General features: G+C 44.5%; 1 protein-coding gene across 2 annotated transcripts in view; it reads right to left on the reverse strand.

Moving 5' to 3' along the window:
- The window catches only part of CEP85L (centrosomal protein 85L), a 171,746-nt gene that overhangs the window by 104,312 nt on the left and 54,475 nt on the right, over positions 1-12,959 (reverse strand). Inside the window, exon 3 of one of the 2 annotated variants that reach the window (XM_090038580.1) lies at positions 1,773-2,548. In XM_090038580.1, coding sequence (XP_089894706.1) covers positions 1,773-2,548 — 776 coding nt within the window. The remainder of the gene's footprint in view (positions 1-1,772; positions 2,549-12,959) is intronic. The other variant, XM_090038589.1, reaches the window with a different exon arrangement.

Genomic DNA, 12,959 nt, shown 5'->3' on the forward strand with positions numbered 1-12,959 from the left:
ATCCAGGAGGGCCTTGCGGGGGAATGCATGCTCAGGGGCAACCAACATGGGTTCATCAGTGGCAGGTCTTGTCAGACCAACCTGGTGGCCTTTTACGATCAGGTCACCAAAGCATTAGATGCAGGGGTTGCTGTGGATGTAGTCTTTCTGGACTTCCGGAAGGCTTTCGACACTGTCTCTCACCCTGTCCTCATCAAAAAGCTAGGAGACTGTGGTGTCGATGCCCACACGGTCAAATGGGTAGCCAACTGGTTAGAGGGCTGCACCCAGAGGGTGGTAGTGGATGGGTTCTTCTCGACCTGGAAGGACGTGGGCAGTGGGGTTCCGCAGGGCTCGGTCCTTGGGCCCGCACTGTTCAACATCTTCATCAGTGACTTGGATGAGGGGGTAGAAAGCACCCTGTTCAAGTTTGCTGATGACACTAAGATGTGGGGGGATGTGGGTGCACTAGAAGGGTGCAATAGGCTACAAGCTGACTTTGACAGGTTGCAACGGTGGGCGGAGGAGAATAGGATGGGGTTTAACACTGATAAGTGCAAGGTGTTGCACATGGGGAGGAAGAACCGGCACCACACTTACAGGTTGGGGAACTCCCCTCTTGCCAGCACGGAGATGGAAAAGGATCTTGGAGTCGTCATTGACTCCACGATGAACATGGGCCGGCAGTGTGGGGAGGCAGTCAAGAAGGCCAACCGTACCCTGTCATGCATCCACAGATGCATCTCGAGCAGGTCCAAAGAGGTGATCCTCCCACTCTATGCGGCACTGGTCAGGCCGCAGCTGGAGTACTGCGTCCAGTTCTGGGCGCCACACTTCAAGAGGGACGTGGACGATATTGGAAAGAGTCCAGAGGAGGGCCACTCGTATGATCAGGGGTCAGCAGGGCAAGCCTTATGAGGAGAGGCTACGGGACCTGAACCTGTTTAGCCTCCACAAGAAAAGGTTAAGGGGGGACCTTGTGGCCTGCTACAAACTGGTCAGGGGGGATCAGCAGGTATTGGGGGAGTCCCTGTTCCCCCATGCGCTGCCAGGAGTGACCAGGAATAACGGTCACAAGCTGGCGGAGGGTAGGTTTAGATTAGATATTAGGAGGCGCTACTTCACAGTCAGGGTGGCTAGGGCCTGGAACCGGCTTCCAGGGGAAGTGGTGCAGGCTCCTAGCCTGGGGATTTTTAAAAGGAAGTTAGATAAGCACCTTGCCGGGGTCATCTGACCCCGGTGCTCTTTCCTGCCAAGGCAGGGGGTCGGACTAGATGATCTTCCTAGGTCCCTTCCGACTCTAGCTACTATGAAACTATAATGTGAGAAACATTTGTGAAGTGGCCATTTTTTCAATCAGCAATCTTACCAAGATTCAACTTTGAATCAAACAGAAACTCAATTTCTGTAAAAATTCAGATAATATATGTTCTGGCTCATGTCAATATTATTGTTTCAATTAAAGCCTCTCTTGAAATGTCTCATAAATACTACTAGATGCACCATGCACATTACAAGTACAAAAAAGCAAGAGTGCCATTCCCATGTAGATAAACTGTCCTGTACGGGTAATTGCAAGTAGATATAAAAATTAACTGAACCACTTTATTAGCATTCAAACAATAATCAAGATTAATGAAAAGTTGCTCATACTAATGCCTAAAGAAATTTAAAAACATTAGTAGTTTAGGTGAAATGAGAGGAATTCTGCACCAAGCATTTAATGAACAATATTTGATGTCTTATTGCTTACCAACCACCTGATGGCAGCACACACAAGGTTTTATTCTTACCTGCATAAACTGTTCACTTCCTGTTCTAAGTTCTTCAAGCTGCTGTAGTTGCCCAGCTGCTAAACTGTACGACTCCTCTGCAGTCCTACAGTCCAAAGGATTTGCATGCAACTGTTCTCTAAGCCACATCTGAGTCCTCACTGAGGGCTGAATGGGAACGCCACTCACAGACTGCAAAGTTGCATATTTTTGTCCAAAAGCGTCACAACTGGCTGTGGTGGGTTTGCTTTCAGGTAAGGCACTATAGGTCATGTCTAAGGCATGTCTCCGATGAGAGGAGTCTGAAACAAAGTCATCTTTGCTGCAACTTTCAAATTTGTATTTGCAGTCCAACGCAGACAATTGTTTTTTCCCTGTTTCTTTATCCTCAATTTTTAGCAACTCCATACTATTATGAAAACAACTTGGCCCATTTGTCCTTAATTGCGGTGACATGGTCTTGTCTCTCCCTGATCTGTCTGTACTAGCCCTGGAGTCCTCTGAATGGATACTTTCATCCTGACTGCAGGTATCCGGTGTGCTGAGTTTAGATAAGGATGACCATTTCCTTACAGGCCTTGCATCCTTCATGTCCAGAGAGTTGTCCAGTGTGCCCCGATTTCTGCTTCCTCCTGACCGTAATAGGCTTGTACTCCACTTTGAACCATCACACTTGAAAGGTTCCCTGTGTTTGGAAAGTGAAGAGCTGGCATTAGACGGCATCACATGGGCAGTGGGAATAGAGACCAATGATCGGCTGGGTTTAAACGAGGAAGTACCACTTGAAGTTGAATGATCTGGGAAGAAAGATGCATCAAGTAAATAAAGTGCAAGACAAAACTCCTGCCAGCATTACCAACCAAAGGGCTAAATATCAACAGCAAAGATGAAAAGCTAAAACAGGAAGGTGCCCTTCTAGAATTTCTTAACATGACACCAGCTAATAATCTAGGATATCTTGGAAAAACAGGTATCTATAAACTTTACCATTTAATAATTGTTTCCCGTCAGTGCTCTTAGCCAGACAACTGCATTTTCACTTTCCAAACTATGCTACCATTTTTAAAACACAGTACTTTCCACCACCTACCCCCCACCATTTTTTTCCATTACTGAAGTTGAATATTTTAACTTAAAACAGTATTCTCATAGATTAAAACAAGGTTTTTGGAAAGCTTTTCTGTTCCAGGTCAATTTTGCAATACCTACACAGGTAGAAACTACCTATTTGGCCCTCTATTAAATTACCAGTGTATTTGTTTAGTGTTAAGACTATAAATATAGGAAATATATTTTATATATTTTAATAATGTAACTTCATAGTAAGGGCTGGGTTGAGATTTTTTTTAAAGGAGCTTTAAAATTCTTCTGTTTCACATATTAATTGCATTTAGTCTCCAAACCTGACATAATTATTCTTCAAAGACATCTGAGTTTCTATACACTCTATGTTTATTAATGTTTACTATTTGCAGAGGAAACAATGAACAAGCATTCCCTTTCTAAAACTCGCTTTCTTCTGGTTTCTCTAGCTAAACAGTCACCATAAATTCTAAAGTTTTTCTCTCTGATTTTCACATACAGATAGTGGATCAGGCATAAGCTACTTCTGAACTTTTTAAACTAAAAATATACTGTTCTCTATATTCAGGTTAATATAATTTTCTAATGCTAAGAGTCTACAAAAAGATTATCAAGTTCCACCTGTTACTACTGTTCTCACCCTTGTCAGTGTTTTTCCCTGATTCACCAAAGAGCCTGTGTAGCCAAGATAAGCAAGTCAGCAAGAGAGATGCCCATGTGAGTGAGTGTTCACATGTGCTATGAGGAGAGATTGCAGCTCTGTGGAGGTAATGGTACAGCATACAGTGGAATGATATACACACCAATGCACATGTGCTTATACCATGGAACGTTACATAATTCATAATTCAATTCTGTATTTTCTAAAGAAAATAAATTCCAAGTTTAAAAAAAAAAAAATCAGTATAGAACATAAGTTCTCATAACATTTCCTAAAGGTTATGGACAAAATTTCACATAGCTTGAATCACGATCCCCTGTATTTATACATGCCACTGCAAAAGCACATGGTGTGGAAGTTACACCAAAGCTATGATTGATCAAGACATATAGGATGAGGAAGAAGAGGTCCAGTAAACAGGCAATACAAAGGAAGTACCAGAAGCTAAAAAGGGACACTTATCAATAAAGCATGGATAAGAAATACTTCGCTTCTTTGCTTTCTACTATTTGAGTCAGTTGGCTTAACCTAAGTAGGATAAACTGTAAAGTGGAACCTCCTGTGTGGAAACAACATACAAAAAGAAAAAGCTATAAGATGAAAAGATCCCACTCATTTATTGTACTCTTCCCTGCATCACCAGCTGAAATATTAACGTGAGTGCAAAATATAATGTATATGAGCCACAGAGAGATTGCTGGGGAAAGTTAACAGAGGTGAGACAGAGGTTACTGTGGTTTGACTGACAGCTCTCCTGTGCCAGCAACTGGTGCTTAGCTTCACTGCCTATAGACAACCAGAAATAAGCAGCTAATCCTCTCATTAGAGCACCACCTTCCACTAAGTCACATGGCTCAGCCTTGCCTATGCTGTCCTCATTCACCTACTTTGACTAAAACCTTTTTCTTGCAACTATGCACCTGTATTCTGTCCAGCAATAACCACTGCAAAAACAATCCAAAAGTAACTTCTTTTCCTTGTTGAAGTCAGGAGTAAGGACAAAAAGTAAGGTTTCACATTGCTTTATGCTGTACTTGGAAAACAGCACATAACTTGAATTGGCATAAAGGGAACTCACTTTACAATGTAACAAATAGGGATACATTCCATACCCCAGGGAGGGCTAGGGGAGGAAAGATGAAGGCCCCAGCAGTGACAGAGGGAGTGGGGCACACGCAGGGGCTGGGCTGAGTGGGGCCCTGGCTGGCCTGAGTGGTGGGACAAGTGGAGGCCCGGGGGGTATGTGCCCCCCGATCTGCGTGTGGGCCGGAGGCAGCTGCCACTGCGTACTGCACTTTTGAGCTCCGCTACCCCAAGAGCTGCGCGATGCCATGTGCCTCCTGCCGCTGGGCAGGCAGGGGGCACAACGCAGGTGCAGCAGGGAGCAAAGCACTCAGGCTTCCACACACCAATCACAGCAGAGTGAATTTACCCCACATATAAACGAATTTTTGGTATAAAAAGGGTCATTGCATAAGAATGAATTCGCACATACAGAACCCACATAAAGCAAGGGAAACCTGTACTACTTCCTCCACCAACATGCTTAATTTCAGAATTCAAAGATTCAGAATCAAAACAAGAGGGAGGCGGAGAGAGCATATGTGTGCATATTTCATATGGCCTCAGTAATTACTCTATTACAAGTTTGAACTATTCATTTTTGAATTGCAGTCTAAATCCTGGTCCCAATGGCAATAAAACTTGGCTAAGGAAAGACACTATTTCAGCAGCTATAAAATGTATATGGCAGGGGTTTTCAACCTTTTTGAATCAGTGTATCGCCAGTGGCCGGATACGGGTGGGGGGGAGGAGGGGGCTGCATGTGGCTGAACGCAGAGTGGCGACAGCCGCTGTGTGCAAGCTTCCTCCGCCCCTCACGTCCAGCCAGGCAGGCAGCACCTGCACAGCAGCGTGGGATGGTGCGTGGCAGTACTCCGTCCCCGCCCACCAGCGCGTATCCCCTTGGGCCTTCTTAAGTACCCCCAGGGGTATGCATACCCCCAGTTGACAACCCCTGGTATATGGTATGATGCTTAGAGGTTAACAGTGATGGATATTACCAAGAACCCTAAAGTATAAGGAAACTGTGTACTTAAAACAGATTAATGTATTTAAACTATGGTTTTCTTTTCTCTTGAATTTATACTTGCATTGAAAATTTGTTTCAATTTTCAGGTAAAAAGCCCTCATCTATAAGCAAAGGTATCCTGCTATTTATCACAACTTCCCCACCAACAAAAATTTCTTTCCTCCCAGAAAAGGCAAAGCAACTCCTAAACATTTTTGACCATTTTTATTAAGAGAAAATACTGTATTTATTCAGGGGCATGTGGCAGGTGAATAAGACTTTCACCTTGTTTTGAGAAGGCAGAATGAAGGGAAAACCTCAGATTTTTTCAATCTTACCTGCCATGGAACCAGCTCACCTAGGGTAAAAGCTTCACTTGCCTGGAGCAGAGATAGAGTCACTTCATTAGCATCACTCCCCCTCCACTTACTGCTCAGCCCACAGGGTTAAACTGTAGCCACTGGCCCTGCAGCAGGCAGAAGTGGAAAGGGAAGCGATGCTGATGACAACTCTGTCTCTTTGCCATCAAGCTGGCTAGTTCAGCCCTGAGTTAGCTGGTACCAAACAGAGCCCCCTGCTACCATCCCAGCATCTGCATCCAATCTGGCATAGAAATCAGTTTCCTAGCTTAAGGCATACACACCAATTTTGGATGGCTAATTTTCAAAAAGACTGCACATGATACATGAATAAATGCAGTATCATCTGACACGTGCATTTTGGTGCCCCTGAAAAACAGTGAGCTGTGAAGTTTGGCATTTTATCTGGGCCAAGGATCTTACATAGGTAGTGCTGGTGCTACCTCCAGCATCCTTGTATATATCATCTACATGTAGTACTCATTTTACCTCTCCCCCTCCCAGTATCTTTACTCCACTTACACCCTTGTCTTTTCTTATTCTTTGTGTTAACGGTTCCATGCCAGACAAAAATAGTAGTGGGGATAGGGGGCACCATCATCCACCATCCTCTGGCACTTTCAAAATATTTCTGAAGTGCTCACCACCCTTCAAGCATCTTGTGTGTACCTGACATATCTATTCACGTTGTAACAGCCACACATATAAAACTCCCACAGTCCCTTCCCTCTTGTGGGGAAGGGACTCATTTCCACCGTCAGCATCCAGTGATCACTAAAACCCACATGTATGTTTTCTTCCTTCCTTACCCCTATTTCTTTTGATACAAAGACACAGTCAATTCTTGATGGTTTCTCTCCACTGGGAGCTGTTCTAGTAAAAACTTTCTCCACTGCCTACACATCTCTTAGGACTCTTCTTTTATTATATTTGTTAACAGTCTGGACGAGTTGTCTAGCTCCACTTCCTCCTTCCTCTGTTCTGTCACCTACTTTGATTATACAATTGAAATCTCCCACTATAATGCACGGTCTCCCTCTGACCACATAAACTGCTAGCTTTCTAAGGAGCACATTCTTTCCCTCTCCAGTAGTGCATATACATACAAGCACTCCTCGCCTTACAACATTTTGACTTAAGTTTGGCACTTACAAGGTTTATATATTGACAACCTGTTTCAACTTTATGATGCAAGTTTTGATTTTACAATGTTTGATCCGATGCCACACCACGCCACCAAACAAGTTTGCTGCATCACTCATCTCCCTGGAGAACATCTGTACAAACTTCCTTGGACATTTTAAGAACACAGACAACACTCCAGAAAAACCTGCAGCCAAGAGCCCTTCAAAAAGTCCAGCAACGTCACTCAAATAAGTCCTTCCAAATCAATGTGAGAGTATTTACAACATAAATACATGAATGTAGCTATATTACTCATCTATAATTGATCACGTACAAAATTCTGGGGTATTTTTGGTGAAAACTGGGTACCGGACTTTGGTTCAGGAACCAATCCCCCATTTATAACATTGTTTCTTATTAGAAAATTGGTTCTGTATTACAATGTTTCAACTTAAGACGCAGTTTTCAGGAACCAATTGTGTCATCATAAGTCCGAGGACTGCCTGTACATTGAAAAATTCTAATTCTGTTCCCCTCACTAATAGTATCATTCACTGCAATCTGCCACTCATGACTTCTTCTCCCTGCTTTGCTCTCAGCTCTGGGTTCCTGAATAATATTATTACTTCTGCCACTTTAATCTCATTTGTCTCTGACCAAGCTAGTTCCCAACTGCACCTTTTCTCAAAACATTTATAATCCCTCTCCCCTGGTATACCACATTTTTGTAGGTAGATTATGTATAGAGATACATTAATCCATATCGCATCGGCACCAGTAAAAGGAAGATTGACATTATCAGCAATCAGGTTTTTTTGGCTGATGTGGCCAATGTTGCCAATAAACGCCACATGCATGCACACAGCCGCAGCATGTACACAGCCAGCCCGGCAGCTTGCAGAGCAGTGTCTGGCTGGTAAGTCTGTTGGTGGGAAATGGTTGGGAGAGGGAAGGGGCGTGGGCAGGGGTTGCAGTTCAAGACCCCTGTGGTGAGGGAGGGAGTGGGGCTGGAGCAGGCGCTGCCCAGCCAGGGCAGGATACAGACAGAGCCATGAGTGGCTCATCCAGGGGGCGTGGATCCCACCACTGTGCACTCTCAGGGGAGCCATAGGGGCCACGTGTCGCCCAATCTGTGTGCGGCAAGGGCGGGCTGCTGCTGCAGGGTGGGGCCAGGGGCAGTGCTAGGCTCTTCCTGCCAGGGGGGTTGGGCCACGGCTGTGCCTGTGGCAGATGGCAGCAGCACTCGGAGGGGAGGCTACAGAGGGCCTACAGCAAATTTTGGGGTGGCTGTAGACCCCACTTTGCCCTCCCCACCCTAGTGTCACCACTGCCTGCCCCAAGTGCAGCCCCAGCCCAACGCCTCCTCGGAAGAGCCCTGCGCCACCCCAAGCCCCAGCCCACAGCGGCAGCCTGCCCTCACCCTGTCCACAGATCAGGCGCCACATGCCCCCCATGACTCACAAGGTACGTGCATGGAGGTGGGATCCACCTTTGCCTTCCTGCACTCCCCAGACAAGCCACTCCCAGCTCCATCCTGCCCCAGTTGGGCAGTGCCTGCTCCTCCCCCCCTCACGGCAGAGGCCTTGATCTGCTCCCCCCATGCCCCTTCCCCCCAACTGACTTACCAGCCAGACACTACCCTTCAAGCTGCCAGGCTGCATATTGGCAATCAAATCTGTATTGGCCGATATACGGCTTGTTAATAATGAGCCATGAGTACTGACCCACAAAATCTTTATCAATGCACCCCTAACTATGTCCTCCCTTACTTGGTTCCACACTGGTTCAACCTGTTTCCATCTTTTCCTTCTTAAGATACTCCTGAAGCTAAGCAAAACTATTGTCAACGTCATTCATTTATGCTCATTTAAAATGAGTGCACCTTCCCCTTTAAGGTTCATCCACGTTTGCTTTGAGCTGAGTGTGCCTGTCCCTTTAAGGCTCATTTGTGCTACTGCTCAGGATGGTCGACTCCTCCCCTTCCCTCACTTGCATCCTGTAGCCTTTGCAAGTTTCCAGATTGCTTCTGTGTTTAAGGCCTCCCTGCTGCTTCCTATCTTCTGGTCTTTACTCCAGGCTAGAACCCAGAGGCATTAGCAACAGGACACTGCTCCCCGGCTCTTCCTCCTACTCACCTCCCTCATTATCAGGTTTCTTCTTTCTGGTCTTTTAGCCCCTGCATTTTCTCTGTTTTCCCAACCTGTCTTTCTGGTTCTTTCTCTTGCCCCCTCCCCCAATTTATTTTCCCTGTTGTAATAGTGGGAGAGGGACAAAATTCAAGGCAAATCTACAATAATTAGATTCCATACCTGGAAAAATATTTAAAAAATCTGTATTTTCCATACACAGAATCTCATTACTGGGGAGTATCTTATACGTGATTTAACATACTACTTAGGTGTCAGTGACAGAACTGTCTCACAACTCACAGTCCTTTTAATACATCACTTAATGCTTGCTCATTAGGGGATGGTAGTCTTTACAAGTCCTTTCTAAAACAGCTGCGCAGGATGACAATAATCTGAAAAAGGTCCAAAAGTGGGATCAAAAGTGAAAAATTTAGGGCTATACTGAGAACACTTAATATTGCAGTCTCCAACTTTGTTTGCGTGTTTTGGTTTCATCTATCTGCTTTGTTGTTTTATTTTCCACGTTTTGTTTTACTTGTTCTAGTTGCCCTTTTAAGTTTGTTTCTCTTGCTGTCAGCTGAGCCAAAGCCTTTGTTACAAAGGGCAGCATATAAATAAATAACTATAGCAGTACTAGAGAAGGCAAGGACCTCAAACTGAACCAGCAGATGGCCAGTCCAAACAAAAAGCATTTTAGAGCCAACATTTTCTGAAAGCAAAACTGTTTCTTTATATGATAGCAGCTCCCTTTATGATTCTCTCTGCACATTGCTTATCAGTTATTTATCCTTATAAGCTAGTTACAATTAATGCAGAAAATGTATACATACATTCTTCAAGTACATCTTTCAAAAATATAAATAGACATATAATACAGTAAGTGTACATAGAGCAGATATGAAAGCATCTCAGACCCAGGATAAAAAAAAAATTAAGGCATTTTCCTTTGCAAAGAAAATCTGAAACACAAACTCCTTCATTAAGCTAAAACAAAGCAACAAGTAACGAATGACATAGGCATTTCTAGGCATCCCTGGAGATCTAGAAGCTGAATGCAATGGCAGAAGGGAAGCATAAATATACAGCACAGAAGGTCAAAAGAATAGACCGTTAAAGCAATAACTGAGTTCCAGAGTATGATGAATGTACTGGTACCTTAGGACCCCTCTATACCTTACATGTATTATGCAATTAACTAGTTGATTGCATAATTAATTTAGACCAGTTACATGTCCAAATGAACTAAACTATTACGCCACAAAAAGGTCCATCCAGCTGGACAAATGTGTAATGTTTTCATAGCTGGGTTGTATCCAGCTTTAAATCTGCACATGTAATAGGGTCTCCCCAGCTGCAGGGGTGCACCATGCGCAGCTGGGGCCGGCAGTCCTGCATTTATGGCGACTCTCCATCCCAGCAGAGCCCCACAGTTCCTGGGGCTGTAAGTCCTACAGCTGATGAAACTCTCAGCCCTGCACATGAGGAACAGCCTCGGCAGCCACTGCGCACTGCTGAGGTTGAAAAGTCCCGTTAACTGCAGACTCTCAATCCCAGGAACCAGTGGGCACTGCCATAACCGGGAGTCCTGCCAGCTGTGGGACTGGCAGCTGCATGAGCTTGCTATCTGCTGGTGCAGCAGGAGCTCAGGATGGCAATCCCAGGCTTCCCCTGTACCAGCAATAAGGAGTGATAGGATCCAATGCTGGATCCCACAATCACGCCTCCTGCCATGCATGTATGGCATGGGAGGAGGCATGACTGTGTGGATCACGCGTTAGATCCCATTACGCCTTAAGCTTCATGTGGAGAGGGGCCCTGAGAAATGGAAAGCTAAACTATCATCATTAAATCTCTTTTCAACAGCATTGTATCTAAATGTTTCAATTTATCAGTGACTGACTTTCTGGTACACTTTTTGCTACCTTCCAGTTACTGTTAAGAAAACTGATCTTCCTTTATGCAACAGGTCCCATATGATTCATTCTGGGTACGCCTACATGAGACATTTACTGAGGAGTAGATTAATTAGCTCCACAGCAAACGTCCTCCCTCTACACATGCGGTCCTGTTAGGCCACAAGAAACTAATAAACTCTGCAGCACTGCATGTGTAGACACTGACATGGCTGGCTGGGGCTTGTGGGGGCTTCAGTGCAGGGGCTCCCTGCTGGCTAGCCCCGCACTGGAGCACTCTGCTACCCCAGCCAGCCCTCCACAACAGACTGAGCTAGGTCAGAGCAGTCCCAGGCTGGCAGGCTGACCCCTGGAATCCCCTGCTAGCTGGGGCTGCTCTGACCCGACTCAATGTGCTGCTGTCCTGGGCACACATTCAAACAGTGCACCTCAGAGCGATAAACTATAGTATAATATCTTCCAGAGTTTATTGTTTTTAATTAATTGCAAGTGTAGAAATGTCCTCTGATCATATATTTGGCACTGGAGCAAGTGGCAAGGATCCTAAATGCATTCTACATTTCTCCTCACCCTTTTCCTCAGTGTTCCAACACATCCATTCAATGCCCACTCCTTCTCCCACTTTTTAAATAAAATATATACAATAGTAGTTTGGTTAAATTAAGCTGAAAGTCAGAATTGATAAGTTATACAAACTACACTTCACCATGTATACTACTGTAGGATAGTAAGTCACCATCTTCAATTTTCGTTCCATAGTTTCGTTTGTTATATGCAGATCTATCCATCCCTTCCAAACACACAGTATTGACAGGGGATATACCATGTAAAGGTTATATTATTTGTATCTGTAATAGCACTATATTCATCTGTGTTAGAGCAGTAAAAAGTGCCATTTCTTTCTTCACCATCTGTTCTTTCTGTAAACTTCCTCTACTCCTTGCGTCCAGAAAAGTTACCGAACATTGAAGACTAAACACCACCACCAGGTATTTTATCTATTCCCCTCTCACCACACTTGAAGATTCATTCCCCACATACTCTTCACCTTTCTAGTCCATGACTGAGGGAAGTAGCGATAGCAAGTGCTGGCCACTGTCGCTATAATCTAAAAATACTTTTTTACCCAAAGAAGTAAAAGGAAAAGAATGGCTGCACAGTCCCAACTGACTGGGATAAACATGTACTCTTATGCATGCACATGCTCCACTGCAAGGAATCTTTCAAGCAAACATTCAGGGTGCTTATAGACATGCTCTGGGAGTGTGTGCGCGAATGTGTGGAGGGCAGAGGTGGATCCGAGAGCTGCTCTAATTAAAGCACCTGCAGCATCACGTGTATCAGCATCCCCATGCTAAAAAATGGAAGCGGGGCGCTTTAACTGAAGTTCATCATGAGCTTTAGCTAAAGCACCCCTGCCTCCATCTTTCTGTGTGGGGATGCTGATACGCGTGACACTGGAGTCTGTTGGAGCGCAGTAATTACCATGAACCAGCAGACTCAATCTCAATTAATCGAGTCTGCTCTGACACTGTAATTACAGCATATCAGATCAGCCTCCCTGCACATGTATAGGCACCCTCAGAGTCTCAAGAGAAGACTAAAAGGATCTGGTGACACAACAAGACGTACATCTAAAGTACGCCACACTACATATTAATATCAGCTTAATTTTAAATACACAGTACATATCTGTTTTTGATAAGGTGATACAGGGTAAAATCTTCCAATCGCTGCTCAAGGTAAAGATAAAACTAATGGCTTAGAGGGGAAAAATACTGCACATCTCATATGGCAAAATGTTTCAGGAAATATTAAAAAATACACCTTTTTAAAGAGCAAGAAGCTGCAAAATGTAAATCCGGAA

Source organism: Crocodylus siamensis, chromosome 1 (assembly GCF_052110815.1).
Source record: "Crocodylus siamensis isolate JL-2025a chromosome 1, ASM5211081v1, whole genome shotgun sequence".
Taxonomy (NCBI): domain Eukaryota; kingdom Metazoa; phylum Chordata; order Crocodylia; family Crocodylidae; genus Crocodylus; species Crocodylus siamensis.